This window comes from Archocentrus centrarchus, unplaced genomic scaffold (assembly GCF_007364275.1).
Source record: "Archocentrus centrarchus isolate MPI-CPG fArcCen1 unplaced genomic scaffold, fArcCen1 scaffold_55_ctg1, whole genome shotgun sequence".
In the NCBI taxonomy this organism is placed as follows: Eukaryota; Metazoa; Chordata; class Actinopteri; order Cichliformes; family Cichlidae; genus Archocentrus; species Archocentrus centrarchus.
In genome coordinates this window covers 1,728,531-1,751,494 of record NW_022060277.1, presented here as the reverse complement: position 1 = coordinate 1,751,494, position 22,964 = coordinate 1,728,531, and the positions used below count along the sequence as shown (strand labels likewise).

The 22,964-nt window shown below is 45.1% G+C and overlaps 1 protein-coding gene across 2 annotated transcripts; it reads left to right on the top strand.

Annotated features, from left to right (window-relative positions):
* Positions 1-5,518: 5,518 nt before the first annotated feature.
* Positions 5,519-21,602, top strand: si:dkey-191g9.7 (G protein-regulated inducer of neurite outgrowth 2). Of its 2 annotated transcripts, none has more exons than XM_030725469.1 (2): positions 5,519-5,817; positions 19,983-21,602. In XM_030725469.1, the coding sequence occupies exons 1-2, from the start codon at positions 5,756-5,758 to the stop codon at positions 21,478-21,480; spliced, it is 1,560 nt and encodes a 519-aa protein (XP_030581329.1). In that variant the 5' UTR covers positions 5,519-5,755; the 3' UTR covers positions 21,481-21,602. The 2 variants fall into 2 exon arrangements, with proteins under 2 accessions (XP_030581329.1, XP_030581330.1); XM_030725470.1 differs by lacking the exon at positions 5,519-5,817 and adding an exon at positions 13,237-13,297.
* The last annotated feature ends 1,362 nt before the right edge of the window (positions 21,603-22,964 follow it).

Below are 22,964 nucleotides of genomic sequence, written 5' to 3'. Positions count from 1 at the left end.
CTTTCCTGAGATGTTCTTCTAGCTCTTGCTTTGACGTTTTCAGGGTTCCACTTTTCTGCGAAGAGGTTGTTAACAAACTTGAAGGGATCTTTGAAGGATCTTGTTTGTGTACGTTCCTTTTTCTTGCGACACCTTCTCAAGTTCTCAGGTCTTCGCAATGTTGCCAGCTTGTTTTTGATATCCATTTGTAGTCTTGTGAAACCTGCTCTTTCCTCTTTCCTTCCACAGCTTTCTAAGCTGCCGTCTCTCCCTTACAAGTCTCACAATTTCTTGCAGCCTTCTAGATTGTACTGGTGTTGGTGTTTTATTTCTGTTTTTTGCTTGAAGTACTCCAAAGCGTTTCACGTCATAGCTGTATATAATTTCACCCAACATCTCAAGCCTTTTTTCTACTGTGCCCATCTGCTGTTCCAAGATGCTTGTCAGGTCACTGTTAATTGTTTGCCACTCCTTGTTCTCAGCTGCTTTAGGTCACTTAACACGAGGTGTGTGCCCAGCCATCTTTCTCTCCACAGGAGGCCTCTGTGGTTGGGTGGGTATATTTCCCTGCACTGCTGTGCTTGTTTCTGTTTCCTCAACACAAGGGATATTGATGCTCTGCAAACATTGGTTTGCATCCTGTCACAGTGCTTCATTCAATTTGATTGGTTACTTCATAAAAAGTACTGATCAATGTGAGGCCCCTGTTTTGGGACATTACATAGCTGAGATTGTATCTCTAAGAACGGTTAAGTTGGTCTTACAGAGTTTATGAACTTGCTGCTTTGTATCAGTTCATATCACAGACAAAAGGACGCAAAGTGCGTACTTGTCTCTTGCTCTAATCACTGTCTGTGTTTACTGCACACAGATACTGCAGTAGTTTGGTTTGGACCATAAAATGTGTTCCCAGCACAAGAAAGGGGAGCGTGTTCTCCCACATTTGTGCCCTTCAGCTTCCGTGTCCAGACGAGGACCCACCCACACTCATTTGTAAAGGAGCAGCTCACAGAAACATGGTGGAAACACTGGCCCGTTCTTAAGCGTTTCGCCGGTTCACTGACACTGACACCAGCACTGGCATGAGCACTGGCACCTCGGCGGTGGAAAAATTGCATGTGAGCCCTTGGTATTTATCAAGCTTCTTGTGTTCCTTCTTCTTGATGTTCCCGTCACTTGGTATTGCAACGTCTATCACCACGACCTTCTTCCTTTCTTTGTCCACCACTACGATGTCCGGTTGGTTACCCATCACAAGTTTGTCTGTCTGTATCTGGAAGTCCCACAGGATCTTAGCTCTGTTGTTCTCAACCACCTTTGGGGGCGTGTCCCATTTTGACCTTGGGACTTCCAGGTCATACTTGGCACAGATGTTCCTGTATACTATGCCGGCCACTTGGTTATGGTGTTCCATGTATGCCCTGCCTGCTTGCATCTTGCACCCTGCTGTTATATGCTAGATTGTCTCAGGGGCATCGCTGCACAGCCTGCACCTGGGTTCTTTCCTGATGTGGTGGACCCCAGCATCTATCGGTCTTTTGCTCAGTGCTTGCTCTTGTGATGCCATGATTGGCACCTCTGTGCTGTCTGTCAGTCCAGCTTTGTCTAGCCATTGGTAGGATTTCTCTATGTAAGCCACTTCTTCTTCTATCTGCCGGTGGTACATGCCATGCAGAGGCCTGTCCTTCCATGATGGTTCCTGTTCTTCCTCCTCTTCTTTCTCGGGTTTCTGCTGCCTGAGGTACTCACTAAGCACCTGATCCTTTGTGGACATCTTCCTGATGTATTCATGGATCTTTGTTGTTTCATCTAGGACAGTGGTTCTGACACTCACTAGTCCTCGGCCTCCTTTCTTCCGCTTAGCGTACAGTTTCAGGGTGCTGGATTTTATGTGAAACCCTCCATGCCCGATAAGGAGCTTTCTTGTCTTAACATCAGTGGCTTCCATCTCCTCCTTTGGCCAGCTTATTATCCCAGCAGCGTATCTGACAACTGGCAGGGCATAGGTGTTGATAGCCCGTATCTTGTTCTTCCCATTCAGCTGACTCTTCAGGACTTGCCTTACTCTCTGCAGGTACTTGGAGGTTACAGCTTTGCTAGTAGCCTCTTCATGGTTCCCATTTGCCTGTGGGATTCCAAGCTACTTGTAGCTGTCCTCAATGTCTGCAATGTTGCCTTCTGGTAGTGTAATCCCCATCCGACTACACTTCTCCAGTCTGAATGACATGCCGATATCGTTGCTGTAGATCCTGATGGTGTGGATCAGTGAATCGATATCTCGTTCACTCTTAGCATACAGCTTGATGTCATCCATGTACAGGAGGTGGCTGATGTTTGCTCCATTCTGTAGTTGGTATCCATAGCCAGTCTTGTTGATGATCTGGCTGAGGGGATTCAGGCCTTTGCAGAACAGCAGTGGGGACAGGGCATCTCCTTGGTCAATCCCACACTTGATGTTGACTAGTGCAATGGGCTTGAAGTTGGCCTCTAGTGTTGTACTCCACATACCCATAGAGTTCTTGATGAAGGCTCTGAGGGTCCTGTTGATCTTGTATAGTTCTAGGCCTTCCAGGATCCATGTGTGCCGCATCGAGTCATAGGCTTTCTTGTAATCAATCCAGGTGGTGCACAGGTTGATCAGTCGGGTCTTACAGTCTCGAGTGACTGCTCTATCTACTAGTAGCTGAGGCAGGTTATAGGCCAGTAGTTGGATGGGACTGGCCCCTTCTGGGGGTCCTTGGGGATCAGGACCATCCAGCCTTTAGTCAGCCATTCTGGGTGTGTCTTATCCAATAGCAGCTGGTTCATCTGTGCTGCCAGGCGCTCATGTAGTGCAGTTAGCTTCTTTAGCCAGTAGGCGTGGATTGTATCAGGGCCTGATGCTGTCCAGGTCTTCATGTGTGAGACTTATATATGAATCCCAATATATATTGGGATTATATATATATATATATATAATATAATTTGATATATATATATATATATATATATATATATATATATATATATATATATATATATATATATATATATATATATATATATATATATAATACTTCCAGACCTTGGCTTCATGAAATTTTTTCTGACTGGACCTCTTGAAATTTTATTTGAATACCCCTGCTCTAAATGATTATGTAAATGCTGAATAAGAGATGAGCATGATGTGGGTGGTTGGGATTTGAGAGGCTCTTCAAACAAGGTGAGTCACAACTTAGAGTCAGGAGTAGCTGCTCACACAGTAAATGTGTAGGGCAGGCAGTGATGTGGCAGGGAAAAAAGGCTAACTTTCCAATTTGTGCTACTATTTTATTGCTGCTTGACGCATCTTAATAGCACTGAAATGAAAGTTAGTTCTCTGCATATGTGCATGGTGGATAATTTCTTATGTGGGACACTAATATCCCAGTGATGGTTTCTTTGTAGAATTCCTGACATATGGAGGGACAATCCTTTACATGAGCCTTTATTGTACTTTTGAGCAGCCAGCATATGCTAGCTGGAGTTGTCTATGTGAAACTGGGATACCGTGGCATTTCAACACTATAAACTGGTTTCAGATCACTGTGTTGGTATACCTTAGTTCAGCGCTGCCTGTAGCACCTCAGATCAACTGAATAACTGAATGACTATGCTTCTAATGTACTGTATGTGTCCAATCTAAGATCACATTACTCCAAATTTACATTTCTTACATTGGCTCCCAATTGTTTTTAGGATTCTTTTTAAAATTCTCGTATTCACATACAGACTTGGCCTCAGACTTAGAGGTGCTTCTCATGCCAGCCGCTTCACACTCGGCTGAGCACCGTTCCACTGTGAGCTGGAGGCCACCACCTGATGAAGCCAACAGGACCTGCAAAAAGATTCTGAGGCCACCAAGGAAGAAGCCTTCTGCCTCTTGGCTACACCTAGAAATTCTGTCCATGAAAATTATGAACAGAACTGGTGACAAAGGGCAGCCCTAATGAAGTCCAACACCCACAGGAAACGAGTCCAACTTATTGCTGATAGTACAGACCAAGCTCTCCCTGCAGTTTTATAGGGACTGACACCCCATACTCCTGCAGCTCCTCCCACAGGATACACACAGGGATGTGGTCGAATGCCGTCTTCAAGTCCACAAAACACATGTAGACTGGATGGGCAAACTCCTACATACACTCAAAAATCCTCAAGAGGAGGAAAAGCTGGTCCAGCAGTCCGCAACCAGGACGAAAACCACATTGCTACTGAATCCGAGGTTTGACTAATGGATGGACCCTCCTTTCCAGCACCCTGGCATAAACTTTACAGGGGAGATTGAGGAGTGTGAGCCCCGATAGTTGGAGCACACCTTTCGTTCTTCCTTGTTAAATATGGGAACCACCACCCTGGTCTGCCAATCCAGTGGCACCGCCCCAGATCTCTACGCGATGTTGCAGAGGCATTTCAACCAAGACAGCCCTACAACCTCCAGAACCTTCAGGAACTCAGGGCAAATCTTGTCCACCCCAGGTGCCCTGCCACCACGGAGTTGTTTAATCACCTCAGTGACCTCACCCCCAGTGATGGGCGAGTCATCCCCCTCATCCCAAGATTCTGCTTCCTCTACAGAAAGTGTGTCAGTGAGATTAAGGAGGTATTCGAAGTATTCCTTCCACCACCTGACTATAACCTCAGGTGAAGTCAGCAGCACCCCACCCACACTATAAACCATGTGAGTAGAGCACTGCTTTTCCCTCCTGAGACGCCTGACAGTTTGCCAGAATCACTTCAATGGCATCTGAAAGTCTTTTTCCATAGCCTCCTTCAGCAACAAGTCATGTGTATCCTTATGTTCAAACATGGTGTTTGTTATGGACAAACTGTGATGGTAGATTTTCATATTCCAATAAAAATGCTAAAAACAGTAAATCTAAACTACAGGCTTCAAAATGGCCAGTCATCACAACAACTATGCCCATCTTGATCTTTGCACTCTCTGATTGTGATAGTCATCAATTAACTTGTCACCATTGTGGGTATCCTCCTTTTTTTCCTCTCGTAAATAAAAATAAAAATCAGAGGGTTGATGTGTAAAACTGATTGAGTTGATCATAAACATGACTTGTTTTGGTTGTGTTCTTTGTTATTCCTATGTAGAAAAAATAAGTATTGAATATTCCAGTTTCCATAGCAACAGAGATAGTGATGAAGAGTGGGTTGGCATTGGGTGGCAGGGTGGCAGTAAGGTAGAGCAAGGAATAAGAAGAGGAAGAGCAGAGTTAGAAACTGAAGCACTACTTGAGGTTGGGGTGGAACTGTGCACATACTGAATGAAGAGGAGGAGAAAAGAAGAACGTGTGAAGAGCTGAGGTGGAGGGGGAGAGACAGGCTGCTTTCTAGATTTCTCTCTAGTGTACACATTCATTCATACGTCAGCCCTGCTCCCCTCTTCCCAGGTGGAGAAGAAAGCACACCAGCTGCCTGACTATCTCCTCCCATCATTCCCCCTCCCCCTCCATCCATCTCCTCCTACAGCCAGATAAGCCAACCACAAAGCGGGCTGACTCGCCATTACAGAACATGAGATTTGAAGATTGCATCCTTACATTTGTAATCAGATGCAAGAGAGGATTATCTCAAGGTCTCCTCCATCTTGTGCACAGCTGGGCGCTGCTGAGACAAAAGAGGGAGCAGAGAGGGATTGGATGTGAGTGAATGGAGTAGAGTTTAAGACAGAGAGAGGGAAAGAGGTCACCTGTGGATGTGAGGAGGAGGAGGGCTTTCTAAGGAACTGCACCCATCACAACACATGCAAAACGGAGAGTACAGGAGAAGGACAGAGTCTCAGCAGCAAGTAGATCACTGTGAAAGGTAAGCTGGTTGATGGAAACGATCTAACGCTCCTTTCCCCTGAGACAGGCACTGCTCTGTGTATGGGTGCATGCGCACATGCAGTTCTTACCACATCTGTGTCTCTTGTATGTTCATGATTGTGTTTCAGTTAAAGACAATGGTGTGCTTTGATGTAAAAGTCTTTGACTAGGTTCCAGGGGCTTCAGTTCACCTGCTGGAGTCATTTCATCACCCAGAGGTGCTTTCAGTCATTTCATTGAGTGAGTCAATATCTGAAAATTTCCCATATGCTATAATGGGATCAATTTAAATGTGCACTGCCACTGACTGAATTGCATTATGATTTATGATGCTTTAAAACATCATATGTTCTCATGTTACAAAGATCCAGTCATCTATCAACGTGATAAAAATAATGCTGCGACTATTTCAAAATAATTGTTCACTATTCAAGGAAGAATAGTGCAATAATAAGAGGAATATCCATCCTGTGTGTGTGTGTGTGTGTGTGTGTGTGTGTGTGTGTGTGTGTGTGCGTATGTTTATAATACCTTGTGGGGACAATTTTCCTGACATATACTACGTTGTGGGGACCAATTGCTCCTTGTGGGGACTGGAACCTTGTCCCCACAAGGGGAAACTCTGTTTTTGGGTCAGGGGTCAGAGTTAGGGCTAAGGTATGAATTGAGTTTAGGTTAGGGTTAGGGTTAGGTATGTGATGGTTAGGGTTAGGAAAAGGGTAAAGGTAAGGTTTAGGCTGTAGAAATGAATGGAAGTCAATGGAAATTCCCCACAAAGATAGCAAAACACACTTGTGTGTGTGTGATCAGAGCAGGGTTGTAGTTAGATTGAAGCTGTTCACTTGTAAGCACCTTGCATATTTGAATCTACAAAAACCAAAATACTTCCTTCTTGGTGAGTAACCAGCATATCTGTGCAGTGTGATCTGATGCAAGTAAAGAAAATGTTCTGGCATTTGAACATGTAATACATGTCAGTTAGTGACCTTTAGGGATGATGAACTGTAGACAGCCCTAGAATGGCATGTTTTCCATTTTGATGTTATGCCACACCTCCATTCATATAACTTATTTTTTCAGTATAATAAAGTATTCTTGGACTGAAACCCAGCAGGTGCATAGTAGGTAAAGAGACTGTGAAGACTTTGACTAATGGCTCCAGAGGAGGATAGGATAGGATAGTGTTTATTTGTCACATGCACAGTTATACACAGTACAATGCACAGTGAAATGTATTTTGTACCTGCAACCTTATATACACACACATATAAATAAGAATAAAAATTAAAAAAAAGTAATTCACGCTCTTGATCTGAATCTCAGTGGTGAGCAGTGACAGAGGCAGAGATGATCACCAAACACCCTCTCAATTCTGACCCCCTCCAAAAAGAAAACAAATCTTCCCCCACTGTCTAACAAACCAAAAACAACAAAACAAACTATACCTGATTTTTTGATGCTTGTTTTCTTTTATAATTGCTGAAAGCCTCGTGTATCATGCTATACTCTACAGCAGGGCTCTTGTCTTGTCTCCCTCCCCTCACCCTCAACCAGTCCTTCCCACTATTGCCAAGTGCTTGCTCACTGGGGGTTATCTGATTGTTGGGTTTTCTCTGCTTGTGAGAAGAATTATTAATAGACAAATGTAAAATTATCTCCGGACACAGTTGGACAAAGAGTCAATCTGACAATGTGTAAATTGGGCAACAGAAAAATGTAAACAGATTACAGTGTTCAATTTCAATTCAATTTTATTTATATAGCACCAAATCACAACAGTTGCCTCAAGGCGCTTTGTATTGTGGGTAAAGACCCTACAATAATACAGAGAAAACCCAACAGTCAAAATGACCCCCTATGAGCAGCACTTGGTGACAGTGGGAAGGAAAAACTCACTTTAACAGGAAGAAACCTCCATCAGAACCAGGCTCAGGGAGGGGGGGTCATCTGCTGAGGGGGAAGAGACAGAGATTAATAATAACTAATGATTAAATACAGAGTGAAGTATAAACAGAGTAAGTAAGGTGAATGAAAAGAAACACTCAGTGCATCATGGGAACCCCCCCCCCAGCAGCCTAGGCCTATTGCAGCATAACTAAGGGAGGGTTCAGGGTCACCTGATCCAGCCCTAACTATAAGCTTGATCATAAAGGAAAGTTTTAAGCCTAATCTTAAAAATAGAGAGGGTGTCTGTCTCCTGAATCCAAGCTGGGAGCTGGTTCCACAGAAGAGGGGCCTGAAAGCTGAAGGCTCTGCCTCCCATTCTACTCTTAAGTATCCTAGGAACCACAAGTAAGCCAGCAGTCTGAGAGAGAAGTGCTCTGTTGGGGTGATATGGTACTATGAGGTCTTTGAGATAAGATGGGGCCTGATTATTCAAGACCTTGTAGGTGAGGAGAAGGATTTTAAATTCTATTCTAGATTTAACAGGGAGCCAATGAAGAGAAGCCAATATGGGAGAAATATGCTCTCTCTTTCTAGTCCCTGTCAGTACTCTAGCTGCAGCATTTTGGATCAGCTGAAGGCTTTTCAGGGAGCTTTTAGGACAGCCTGATAATAATGAATTACAATAGTCCAGCCTAGAAGTAATAAATGCATGAATGAGCTTTTCAGCATCACTCTGAGAAAGGATGTTTCTAATTTTAGAAATATTGCACAAATGCAAAAAAGGGGTCCTACATATTTGTTTAATATGTGCATGAAAGGATGTGTCCTGGTCAAAGCTTTCTGTGTTACTGGTTAGCACTGCTGCCTCACAGCTAGAACAACAGCCAGAAGGTCTGTGTTTGATTCCACCTTGGCCCGGGCCTCTCTGTGTGCAGTTTGCATGTTCTCCCCATGTCTGCGTGGGTTTCCTCCCACAGTCCAAAGACATACAGTTAGTGGGGTTAGTTTAACTGGTGATTCTAAATTGCTCATAGGTTGTCTGTCTCTCTGTGTTGGCCCTGTGACAGGCTGGTGACCTGTACAGGGTGTACCCTGCCTCTTGCACCATGACACCTGGGATAGGCTCCAGCCCCCCCGTGACCCTGAAAAGGATAAGTGGAAGAAAATGGATGGATTGTAATACTACTAATACCACCCTAACAATATCTATATGAGGTTCAACTGGATAAAATCTCCACACCAGCTCTGGCATCCATGTCTTCATTGATGGAGTATCCATGCTCTTCCACCATAGCCTCCTGGCTTGAAAGAGACCAGAGTCCAAAAATGTGGTCTGTTTTGATGTTACCATAAATTCTTTTGAAAATATTCCAAGAACAGTTTGGTACATAAAGGAAGTTTCTCATTAAGCATCTCTGACTAGTTTTAATTTTTCCTCCCTGCATTTTTACACAAACATCTGTACTTTCTACTTCTTCCATTTTCCAAACAGACTCGTTACTTCAGGTTTAACATATTTGAGGGAAGTTATTTCCTGTCACTGCATCTCTTCAAACATCAAACTGATTCAGACTGAAATGGTGGAACAATAACACCCATCCATGTTCTTCCACATAAACCTTTCAGGGTCACGGGAAGGTTGGAGCCTATCCCAGCTGTCATGGGGTGAGAGCCAGGGTACACCCTGTACAGGTCACCAGCCTGTCGCAGGACCAACACAGAGAGACAGACAACATCCACACCTATGGGCAATTTAGAATCACCCATTAATCCAACCACATGTTTTTGGACTGTGGGGGGAAACCAGAGTACCCAGAGAAAACCCACACAGACACGGGGAGAACATGCAAACTCCACACAGAAAAGAACCCAGGCCTTCTAGCTGTGAGGCAGTAGTGCTAACCACCACACCACTGGAACAATAACATGATAAATAAAATCCTGTTATGTATCCATCACCAATAGGATTAAGAGACAAAAATCAATCTTATTCCAAACGGCATTCAAGATGTCCATGTTGATGCATTGTAGTTGTGGTCTTTCAGCACCTATCTAGCAATGGAGAAGCAATGGAGGAGCAAGTATGAAGGGAGTAACATTTTTTAGGTGACAGGTAATTTCAAATGCACCATTTCTAACAGCAAACACACCTCCTGTGTGTGTGTGCAGGTTGTCATGAAGTGTGTGGCAGCTGAAAGTCCAGCTGCTGTATTTCCAGGGAGAGAAAAAAGTGAGAGAGAAGTTCAGTCAGAGATGGAGGAAGATGGAAGAGAGAGGACAGGAGAGGAAGCAGAGAGGTTAAATTTAAAGGGAAGGACAACTCAGGACAGCTGGAAGTTTAAAGATTACATTAATACATTCATTAACTCATTCATTTGAAAGTTTTTAGAACAGATACACATGACTTGTTGCTGAAGTTCTGTTTTTTATATTGTGAAATGTCTTGCAAAGCCAACTGTGTTAACTACCGTATTTTTCGGACTATACGTCGCTCCGGAGTATAGGTCACACCAGCCAAAAAATGCATAATAAAGAAGAAAAAAACATATATAGGTCGCACTGGACTATAAGTCGCACTTTTTTTGGGGGGGGGGGGGGGGGGGTTGATAGAATCCGAGACCCAGAGCAGAAATTCCATCTTGAACGGCAATTTAAAATAATAATGGATTAAAGAACAGGACGAACACGGTTACGCCTACGTTATGCTCACGTAGCACATTCAGCTACATGACGCACAACGAACACGTGTTCGGTATGTTAACGTAACATTAAGTTATTCAGATAACCATAGCATAAAGAACATACTAACAAGTTAACCAACCATCAATCCATTGAATTCTTCATCCTCTGTGTCACTTCTAAACAATTCCGTACACTCCGTAGACGAAGCGCCGCTTCCTCTTCTGTGTCGCGTTAGTCAGACTCGTCGTCAGCTGCAGTTCCAATTATTCCAGCCTTTCTGAATCCCAACAGGATGGTTTGTCACTGAAGCCCATGTTTTCTTGATCCATCCAATGACTTCCAGGAAAGTTGGGTGGCGCATTCTCCCAGTTGCCGTTAAGCTGTGCTCTCCATCCATCATCCACTGCGCCCACAGGTTACGCAAGACTGCCTTAAAGCTGCAGTTCACGGAGATGTCAAGTGGCTGGAGTATTTTGGTTCATGTGTTATAAATGTCACATATACGTCGCTCCGGAGTATAGGTCGCACCCCCAGCCAAACTATGAAAAAAAGTGCGACTTATACTCCGGAAAATACGGTAACTTTGTGTTATTCAAGAATTACATGAAAATACTGCAGTTTAGTGCTTAAGTGGTTATTTTGCAGTTCACAGCAGTACACACTGCTGGATGGATGCAGAGTGTTTTGGTCACTGTTAGGTTGAAGCAGATATCAAATTCATTTTACGGTGATGATGCTGATTAGATTCACACACTGATTAAATTCCCACCTTGGTAGCTCAGGTAACATCTGCTTACTGTAAATCCACAAAGGGCAGCAGCACAGCTGATCACTGCCTGTACACAAAATCTACTGAAGCTCTAAATAGAAATGATTTTGACTTATGATTCTTTGCCTCACTCTGCACCACTTCAACCAATCTTAGGGTCCCCTCACCTGCCGAATCCCCCTTTAAGCTCTGACTGAACTCATCTTCCTGTTTCCATGTAGAGACGGAGTCACCCATCTATAATGTAGGCAACAGCAACTAGAACAATGTTCAAGCTGAATCCATTCATTAGAATTTAAACTGAAATACATTTCATATTCCATTGTATTAATATTATTTTATTATTATATTAATATGACATGAGGTCCAGCGAGGTTCTCTTGCACAGAAATAACTGGTAGAAATGCCCTCCAATGAGCTGCTCTTGACTTTTAGACTGAGTACATAGAATAGAACAGAATGCTTTATTGTCATTATACAGAATGAACAATGAGAACTTAACTCCTGTTCAGTGCCATGCTTTAGAAAGTCAAACTTTCTAAAATATAAAATAGAACTTCTAAAAATATACAGAAAATGAAACAATGTATAAAAATATATACATTGTAAAAAATAAAAGAAGTGTATATATATAATAATGAAAATGGTGAGTATTACACTAGTGAATGAATACTGGATATTACACAATATAGGAGTGATGGATATTGTTCAGTATGAATAATATAATATTGCACAGTTACAGTGGGTGAGTGTGAGAGTTCAGGGTGGTGATTGCTCTGGTGAAGAAACTGTTCTGGAGTCTGTTTGTTCTGGCTTTGATGCTCCTGTAGCGCCTGCCAGAGATCAGCAGAGATGAGGACACCAAGAAACCTGAAGGTGTGGACCCTCTCCACACGCTCGCCATTGATGTAGAGGGGAGCTGGGTCAGTCCTGTGCTTCCTGAAGTCGATGATGATCTCTTTGGTTTTCATGGTGTTCAGTACCAGGTTGTTCTCTGAACACCAGGCTGTCAACTTCAGGACCTCCTCTCTGTAAGCTGCCTCATCTCCCTTTGAGATGAGTCCGACCACTGTGGTGTTGTCAGCAAATTTGACGATGAGGTTGTTATTGTGGGCCGGACTGCAGTCATGGGTGTAGAGGCAGTACAGGAGGGGGCTCAGCACACAGCCCTGTGGGGAGCCAGTGCTCAGTGTGCGGGTGGAGGAGAGATGGGGGCCAAGTCTCACAGTCTGGGGTCAGTTGGTTAAGAAGTCCTTGATCCAGGAACATGTGAGAGGGGGGAGGCCCAGGGGGTGCAGTTTGGTGGTGAGCTGTAATCCAAAAAGAGCATGCGAGCGTAGCTCTGCTGCTGCTCCAAGTGGCTCAACACAGAGTGGAGAGCTACAGCGATGGCGTCCTCTGTGGATCTGTTTGCACGATATACAAACTGATGGGTCTGAAAAGTGTGTGTGTGTGTGTGTGTGTGTGTGTGTGTGGGGGGGGGGGGGGGGGGGGGGGCTTGATGTGCTGGAGAACCAGCCTCTCAAAGCAATCAAAATTTTGGATAGAATCCAGTCCAATACTGGTCTTTCAAGATGGCGGCGCGCATAGTCGCAGCGGCTCAGTGCTCTCCTTTTCGGTGCTCTGTGAAATTGTGTATGTTGTTATGTGTGCTTCAACTGTGGCTCAACACATCACCATTATGTCGGGCGGACATTATAACATACAGACGGCACGAACTCCTACATATAGGAGCACAAAGTGAGCAGGCGGTTATGGCTGACTTCCTCCACTCTCACAACATCCCGGTGGACATCGCCAGACCACCTGGCTCTTTGTGGTTCATCATCCCTGTGAGGGGGGGTCGCAGACGGAGACGGCGCAGAGAAAGGAGGCAGAAAAGAGGCGGCAGAGCTGGCGTTTTGGAGAGGCTACGTAAACGGCCTCATAGACCTCCGTTACCCAGTGTTTTCCTCGCCAATGTAAGATCACTCCCGAATAAAATGGATGAGTTGAGACTGCTGGTGGCTACAAACAAGGACCGTGAAGGACTGCTGCGTTTTGCTCTTCACTGAGACCTGGCTTCATTCATCCATTCCTGATGCAGCCATCGAGCTAGCCGGCAGGACAACGCACCGGCATGACAGAATGCGGACCTCCGGTAAGAGCAGAGGAGGGGGTGTGTGCTTGTATGTAAACAACAGCTGGTGTACAGACAGTATGACTGTGAACAGCCACTGCTCTCCGGACCTGGAGTACATGACTGTTAAATGCAGGCCCATCTATCTGCCCCGTGAGTTTACAGCTGTTTTGATCACTGTTGTTTATCTTCCCCCTGATGCTAATGCTAACTCGGCTGTTAGTCTCTTACATGACACGGTTTGCAGTCAACAGAGCAGATATCCTGAGGCTGTACACATCATTGCAGGAGACTTTAACCATGTCGATTTAAAGACTGTTCTACCCAAGTTCCATCAGCATGTTAAATGCCCTACAAGAGGGAACAACACACTGGATAAAGTCTACTCTAACATCAAGCTGGGTTTCAGGGCTGTGCCACTGCCACATCTGGGCCAGTCAGACCATCTGTCCCTGCTTATGATTCCAGCATACACCCCCCTCAGCAAAACTGCTCTTTCTACATCTAAGACTGTTCAGACCTGGCCTGAAGGTGCCTCTCAACAGCTGCAGGACTGCTTTGAAACAACTGACTGGGACGTATTCAAGCACCAGGACCTGGAGCAGTATACCTCGGCTGTTCTGGACTACATCAAGTTCTGCACCGACACTGTAACTGTGGACAAGAATATCCGGGTTTTTCCAAATAGAAAGCCATGGATGAATGGAAAGGTGCAGAGCTTACTCAGAGAAAGGAACATCGCCTTCAGAGCTGGTGATGGGGCGCTTTACAGCGCTGCCAGAGCCAACCTGAAGAGGGGCATCAGGGAGGCCAAGGCTGTGTATAAGAGGAGGATTGAGGACTGTTTCCAGAGCCACGACTTCAGGCAGGTGTGGCAAGGGGTTCGGCATATTTTGAACTACAAACCCAGCCTGTTAGTTGATCAGCGTAACATCAATCTGGCAGAGGAGCTGAACAGCTTCTTTGCACGCTTTGAGGTACAGCAATCAGAGACAGCCATCCAACATCCCTCAGCAGGCAGCAGCAGCATCCTCAGGCTGCAAGAGCAAGAGGTGAGGCGTATGCTGGAAACTGTGAACCCCAGGAAAGCTGTGGGGCCCGATGGTGTCTCTGGACGGATACTGAAGGTCTGTGCGGCTCAGCTGGCTGGTATTTTTACCAGCATTTTTAACCAGTCCCTGAGCCAGGCTGCTGTCCCTTCCTGCCTGAAGTCCTCCATTATCGTCCCCATCCCCAAGAAGAACACTATCAGAAGTTTGAATGACTACAGGCCAGTAGCACTAACACCAATTGTTATGAAGTGCTTTGAAAAGCTTGTCCGGGCTCACGTCATCTCCAGTCTCTCTCCCAGACTAGACCCCCACCAGTTTGCCTACAGAGCCAACCGGTCCACAGAGGACGCCATTGCCACGGCCCTCCACTCTGCCTTCTCTCACCTGGAGCAGGGGGGGAACTACGCTCGGCTGCTCTTTGTGGACTTCAGCTCGGCGTTTAACACCATCCTTCCTGGCAGACTGGTGACTAAACTGTCAGATCTGGGGATACCACGCTCCACCTGTCTTTGGATCAAGGACTTCCTGACAGACCGTTCCCAGAGGGTAAGAGTAGGTCCCCACCTCTCTTCAGCCATCAGCCTCAGCACCGGCTCTCCACAGGGCTGTGTGCTGAGTCCCCTACTCTTCACCCTCTACACACATGACTGCACCTCCATACATGCCAGTAACTGCATCATTAAGTTTGCGGATGACACCACTGTGGTGGGGCTCATATCAGGCGGGGATGAGTCAGCATACCGGGACGAGGTGCAGCGGCTGTCAAGGTGGTGCAGTGAGAATAACTTGATCCTGAACACCACTAAGACAAAGGAGATGGTAGTAGACTTTAGGAGGACAACACATGTCATTCAACCTCTGTTCATCGAGGGGGATGAAGTGGAGCTGGTTTCAGATTTTAGGTTCCTGGGAGTACATCTGCAGGATGATTTGACCTGGAGTATCAATACGACCAGCATTTACAGGAAGGCCCAACAGAGACTGCATTTCCTGAAGGTTCTTAGGAGCAACTATCTGACCCAGAATCTGCTGGTGTCCTTCTACCGTTGCTGTGTAGAGAGCATCCTGACCTACTGTCTGTGCGTGTGGTTCAACAGCTGCACAGCAGCAGACAGGAAAACACTCCAGCGAATCATCAACACGGCTCAAAAGATCATAGGCTGTCCCCTGCCCTCCCTCCAGGAACTGTTCAATGCCCGCTGCCAGAGGAGGGCACAGAACATCCTCCAGGACCCCTCACACCCTGGACACTCCTTGTTTCAGCTACTGCCATCAGGCAGACGTTTCAGGACAATGAAGGCCAGAACAAACAGACTGAGGAACAGCTTTTATGCCAGGGCTATCATTGAACTGAACTCTGTGTGGTTTGGACAGTGATGTGGGGTGGTAGTGCTGACTGTGTGCGTGCGTTGGTGTGTGTATTGGGGCTAGATTCGTCTTAATTTACTATTGTGCACTGTATTTTAGTAATCATTTTTATCACTCATATTTTTATTATTTTATTATTTATTGTCTGAGGCACCTAGAAAGGAATGCATTTTAAATTTCGTTGTGCAACTTCTGTGTACAATGACAATAAAGATTCTGATTCTGATGATTACTGGTGTGAGGGCCACAGGGTGGTAATCATTTAGGCTGGTGATGGACCTTTTTGTCCGGAGCAGATGGGTGGTCCTGAGGTGTCTCAAAGCGAGCAACGAAACAGTTAAGTTCCTCTGCTAGTGACACACTCAGGTCTCCTGCAGTCACATCACAGCCTCTGAAGTTTGTGATGTTCTGAATGTCCTGCCACACCTCCTGTGTGTTATTGCTGGACAGATGGGACTCTATTTTCCTCCTGTAGTCTGCCTTGGCTTTTTAAATTCCTCTTTTCAGGTCAGCTCGAGCAGCACTGTACAGAGCTCTGTCGCCTGACCTGAAGGCAGCATCGCGGGTTTTGAGGAGTGAACGGAACTGGCTGTTCATCCAGGGTTTCTGGTTAGGGAAAACCCGGATGTTTTTGCTGACAGTCACATTTCCAATACAGAACTTAATGTAGTCCAGTACCGTCCCTGTGAATGTTTCCAGGTCCTCGTGGTGAATTAAGTCCCAGTCTGTGTGTGTGAAGGAGTCCTGTAGGTCGGAGAGTGCGTTTTCAGGCCAGGTTGTAATGCCAGGTGTAGGCCTGGCTCTCCGTCTGAGGGGGGTGTATGTTGGTGTGAGCAGCAGGGAAAGATGGTCGGACTGGCTGAGGTGGGGGAGGGGTTTGGCTCTGTAAGCGTGCTTAATGTTGGAGTAAACGTGGTCCAGAGTGTTCTCCCCTCTTGTAGAACATTTGACATGTTTGTAGAATTTAGGGAGTATAGTCTTTAAGTTGGCCTTGTTAAAGTCTCCTACAATAATATGAACACTGTCAGGGTGGCCGTCTGTACTTGAGTAAAGAAGCTGAATGAGTACTTCAGCTTTTACCAGAGTATTTTTAACACAAGTATCTGTACTTCTACAGATTGTCTGTACTTGGCTGTTCCTCTGTACTTTAACCCTTTAGCTCCACAAAGCAGCTGCTGGGGTAGGAGCACTGCGGGAATTTGGTTTGGTCTAAATAAGAGATCACACAAGGATACATTCAGAAAACCAGTAGTGACACTGACAGACTGATGGGGTTGGGCCAGTGAGATACTCCTTTAGACCCACCACTGATAGATGAGTCTGCCACATGGAGCCACTCTTAAATGAAATCTATGCAGTTTGAGAGGAGCAAAAGCTCAGCTGCTCCACTGAGTGGCTTCCAATCAATGAAAACCTCTAGATTTAGAAATGAAGTCAAGGTGGAAAGCAAAAATATCAGTTCCACTAGGTGCCATGAAAGGGCGTTAGTCCCCACAGGCACAGCATTTAAAAGCATATTCAAGGATTCTTTATTGTCATTCGCATCACATTTGAATGCAGTGGAAAGGAAATTCTGTCCTCAGGTTCCTGTTGCCCATGTAATACTTATGACAGTTTAAGTAATTTAAGAAGAATAAATATAAGTAACAATAATATAAAGAAAATACACACACACACACACACACACACACACACACACACACACACACACACACACAAATGTCTAAAGCACACCTGTCTTCATCCTTTAAAGTTTCAGTTTGTTTTGAGACAATAGGTATAATTTCACTTAAATATACACTGGTCAGTAAAACAAACATTTTGTCTGCTACCTGAGGAAAAAATAACTGATTTTTACTAATGTGGGTATGCTGATTCCAAATATGCTGATTCCAATTATGCAAACAGAATTTCTCTAGCACGTCAGGATCTTGAGTTACGTAACTATGCCAATAAATGCCAATCGTCAAACTCAATGTCAACAATTTTATTAGAAAAGTACACTATGAACACACAACTGGTGAAAAAAAGGCACAGATGGGGCGCCGGGATAGCTCAGGGCGTGAGCAGGAGACCATGTATGCTGCTCGGCGGTGCGGCCGGCGCAGGTTTGAGTCCCAGCCTGTCGCCATCCGCCACATGTCCTCCCCCGTTTCTCCTCCCAGCCTTCATGTCCATCTCCACTGGAAAACCATCAAATAAAGCCAAAAAGGCCAAAAAATATCTTTAAAAACAAGACCCAGATACCAAAATCAATCATATGAGGAATCTCAAAGTAATACAGTCCACAGTTAGTCTGCCTGAAAAGATCAAAGGTGTGACAAACACTTGCTGTTGTGCTTCACGCTGTAGAAACCAGCAGCAGTCACCATCATGATTGTGTTAAAGTGCCCCTGGTACCTGATCTCCATCTCAGAGATATGTTGATGGAACCTTTCACCATGCTCATCGCTCACATCACCCAAACTGGGTGGAAAGAAGTCAAGATGAGAGTGAAGGAGGTGAATCTTCAGTGACATTCTGCAGCCCATGTTTGAATGATATGAGCATGTCAGCAACTAGTTCTTCATAGTTTGTGGTTACCCAAGAAATTCTGCCCCACCTGAACAAATGATTCCCGTTCTCTTAGTTCAAGGGTCTGAGCTCAGAGGGAAAGTCTTTGTCTCTAATAAGCTCACGGACTCGGGGTCCATCAGAGATCCCAGCTTTAAGCTTGGCATCACTTTGACTGCCCCAGAAACACTTTGTTTCCATCTACTGACAGATCAAAACAGTCACTATAAGAAATTGCACATTTCTGGCATTGTTGATCCTCAATATTGGCAGTTACACTTTAGCTGACCATATTTGGATTCAGCCCCAAAATCACCCAAATTATTGTTAAATTCTGTTCAATTTCAAAATTAGAAAGTCTTAGCACACTCTACATTTGTATGAGAAATGCCAGTACAGCAATACATTAGCTAAATACTGACATGTGGATAACTCAAGAAGCTGACATGCTGGAGAAATTCTGATTATAGATTTGGAATCAGCACACCTGGAATGCATTATATCAGGTATTTTTCTCCAGGTAGCAAAATCAGTGTTGGCCAATGATATCTTTGTTCAGGTGGAACACTTTTGCTTTTGGTTGGTTGGTTTTTAAAATTTGATTGATAGAGGGAAAAAAAAGAGCCTTATATTAATAACCATTAATACAGTAAAAGTATGACCCTCAGCTGCAGAAGGGCTATTGGGACCCCCATCTTGGGGGCCCACTTGGAGCCCACTTGTAGGCCCACCACCCAGAGGAAAATGGGTGGGGTGCTTTGTGGATCAGGCAGTGGTGGAAGGCAGTCTTAGAGAGAGAAACAGAGAGAACCTGGAGCAGGTTTATTCAGTGTAAACAAAACGTGGTTTTGTTTAACAGTGAAAAATCATTTCACACAAAAGTTAGACTTTCAGGTTCAGTGCTTTCTTTTGTTTGGCCAGTTTATTTGCATGAAGTTCCAGTGCTCTGCACGTGACGCTCAGCTATATTTATCTGGGAAACTTCATGATCCTCTAGCAGGTCTTCAGAGACATAAAGGCTGAGCTGACCAATCATTTTCTACTTCTAAAAGAATTATTTGGCCCTGTAAATATGTGAAATGTGATATCTAACCAGATAGCTTTTCAATACTTTGGTTCTTATGCATCTTGAGCCACAGTTTGGCGTGATTTGGTGTAGTATAAATAAAACTGAACTGAATTCTTGACTCTGAGGAATCTTTAAGCAGGACACTAGGTAAGATTATGATAGGGTGCTTCCCACCCCAGCTACATAGGTAGAAAGCCTACAACCAGGCATCTTTATAAAAAAAGTAATTCCTGACGGTAATAATCATAATCCCTTTTAATAAATTGGCTTAATGGGCCCTTTAAGAATGAGAGTAGCATGTCTAGGCTGCTAAAGGGGGGGGGGAAAGGTCACTTCTGTGCAAGTCCCACACAATACCACTTCTTATTCTTCTTGCTGCTCCCTTTAGGGGGCGCCACAGAAGATCGTCTGCCTCCATCTCATCCTATCCCAGCATATATTAATAGTTACTTTATCATATGTGGGGTGTACATATTTGTGTCAGCTGGAAAATGTAGGCAATATTATATAATTATACTTTAATGCATTTATAAATTAATTCAGTAAAAGTAAAGTAATTATACATGAAAAGAAATGAATAAAATTATGCAATTATTATTACATTCTCTGTGCTCTGTTGTGGCTGTGCCATCACCCACAAATTATGTTGTATTTCTTCATAAAGGTCTTCCATGGCAGAGGCAGAGCATCCTGTGTCAGAGCTGCATTCACTGGGAGGAGCTATTCCATTGGATCCGACCTTTGACACCACAGAGAGACCTAAACAAGCAACAGCGCCCTCTGGACTGGCTCAACAACCAGGTTACAACTGCCAGGAGGACTCTGTCAGTGAAATCAGCCAGGGCCAGTGTCATTCACCTCCTGCTGCCAGAGAAGCTGCTAAACACCAACTGAGCCCATCTGAAGACTGTGCACTCATCAGAGCTTCAAACCACCCACCGAGTCCCACTGTGGCAGGGACACTTTCAGACCATCATGAGATAGCTGTGCATGCAACCAGTGACGATCCCGACAGGACAGAGCAGAGTCTCAAGCCGGCCTCCCTGGCCGTTCACAGGAGTCACTCAGACACTTTGCCTCTGGTTAAAAAGGGGGTGGCCTCACAGGCTCCAGATGCTTGTGGACTTGCTTATCATGGCAGAGACACAGGCATCCAAGAGGCTGAGACTCACTCCATGCTAGCCTGCAAGCAGCCCATGCAGCTACATCAGCATAACACTGTTACCACTATTTGCAGTGGAGAAGGTAGTTTACAACAGCCTCAGAGCAGGGGTGTCTGCATCTCATCTGATGAAGCTGAAGTCAAAGTAGAGTGTCGAGGAGAAGCGGGCCATATCCACACTAAATGTGACAAGCCACACTGTTACAGCTCTTATATCCACCATGCCAATTTTGAGGACACGTTTGCTGCTTACTGCCATCCCCAGCCCATTCCGGCCCCCTCGCAGATGGCGCCACGTCTGGCAGGCTGCAATATCCAGCCTGCAGTAGCACCTCCCTCAGCAGGAAACCACCTTACACTGCCTCGCCTCTTCTCTTCTGTTAGTGAGACCGGCTTAGATGCCAAACATCTCCTGCGTTGCTGCAACCTGAGCTGCTCTTGGATAAGTTCACTGCCACCTGATACTGGCCCACAATGCTCCCAAAAACACTTCAACAAAGAGGACTGGTGCAACACGACAGCTGGCCAAGAGAGAACCACAACACGTGACATGGGAACTATGACAGCCCAGAGAGTTCTGAGAGATGTTGGGGTGCAGACAAATCAGACCATCAGTTCTCATGTGTTCCCTCAGATCTGTCTGGCAGACGCTAACAGGAGTAAGATGTCCTCTAGCCAGGCTTCAAAGACTGCTAGTGATGGGGGCAAAAAAACAGCTGGTGCACCCAAGTCCCCAGTGAAAGAAGTGAAGTGGGATGCAGAAGGAATGACATGGGAGGTGTACGGGGCCTCGGTGGACCCTGAGGAGCTGGGTCTTGCCATCCAGAAACACCTTGAGCTGCAGATCAAGGAGACGGCAAACCGTGCGGCCAAGCTCTCACAGCAAAAGCCCGACCCCTCCCGGCAGGTCAGGAATGTGGGCTGTCTCAGAAAGAGAAGGATGATGGGATCCATCCCAACCCCGGCTTGCTGCAGTCGCAGCACTGCAGCTGTTGACTAACTGAACACCTGACAGGTGGAATGGGCAGGACCTGAACACTGTGCTCAGCAGCAGAATGCTGCTCATAGCTTCAACCTCAAATTTCAGCCATTTGAAAAGAAGCTTTTTGGAAGATATTTCAAGATGACCCTCTATACCAAATTCAATGAAAACCTTTTCATAAAGTGATACTTATTAAAATGTTGTGAAGATTATGAAAAAAAAATTGATGATGGTTAAAGATCACTATGAAAAAGCAAATAAAACAAAAGGAACAGATTTTTGTTTGTGGAATGTTGCCTAAGCTTAGGTAGATATGCACCTGTATGAGCATCTCTCAGTACATACAGATGTCTAATGGACTGGTTCTTACAACATGCCTCAGTCACCCATTCACACAACACCTGAGTGCTTTCTCTCCAACATTCACACTCCAGTGAACACATCAGGAGCAATGTGGGGTTCAGTATCTTGCCCAAGGATACTTTGGCATGCAGACTGGAGCAGCCAGGAAATGAACCACCAACCTTCTGATTAGTAGATGGCCTCAATAGTCCATAAGATGCTTCTGCAGACCATTGCTGTTAATTGAATTTGTCATATGTTGTTTAGCTCGGTAAATAGATAAATCTTCTTACCATTGCTGATATTACACAGTCCACTTCTAAACAACATGCAGTGTTTGAGGGTTAATCCACTCCAGAGTGAGCAGAAATCAAATTCTCCCTGCTAATGTTAATTCTGTTTTATTGCTCATCAAAATGGTCAAAATGATTTAATCTAATCTAGTTGCAGCTGTTGAACGGAGTCTGCACCTTCCTTCTTAAGTGTCTGTGACCCTGCCACCTTTCCTCCAGGCAAAGAAATAACACACTCACACTCTGCTGTTCTGGTTCAAATTCAAACCTCACTAAAGGACATTTCATGAATGAGAGCCAATAAACCAAAATTAATGGTCAAAACTGTCAAATTAATATTTAGAGCTTACTGCATAGTAGTCTTTGCTGTTATTAGCAGGTAACTGGAGTGGGGTGATGGCTCAGAGCTCCTCATCCTGCATGTTTAGAGCTGAGACCCACATATTCCCGGGCCTAAATAATACTGGAATGAAAGGAAGAAGTTTCATACCAGCATCATGAAATGAACTGAAGGGAGGGAGGAGGACACATGAGGATGCTTCTTACAGGCTTCATTTTTACAGTGAGCTGACGGGTTCGCAGGGCTTCCGTCATATCTCTACTCAGAGATCATCCATCATGGAAACATGAAGCCGCCCTGACCCATGCTGAGAGAACAGGAATGCGGACGTTTGCAGCAGTGATGCTCTCCAGCCGCTGTGTTTGACGCTTAGTGAGTTACAGTGCTAAATGATTCCTGAGGTCAGAGGAGGACGTGTTCCCCTGCTGCTGCGTTATAAATAAGAATACATGTCAAAGGTGAGCCAAAATTAGGCCCTGCGCCTCTTCTTAAAGCCGCTGAGCTTCGTTCACAGCGCATGCCTGGCC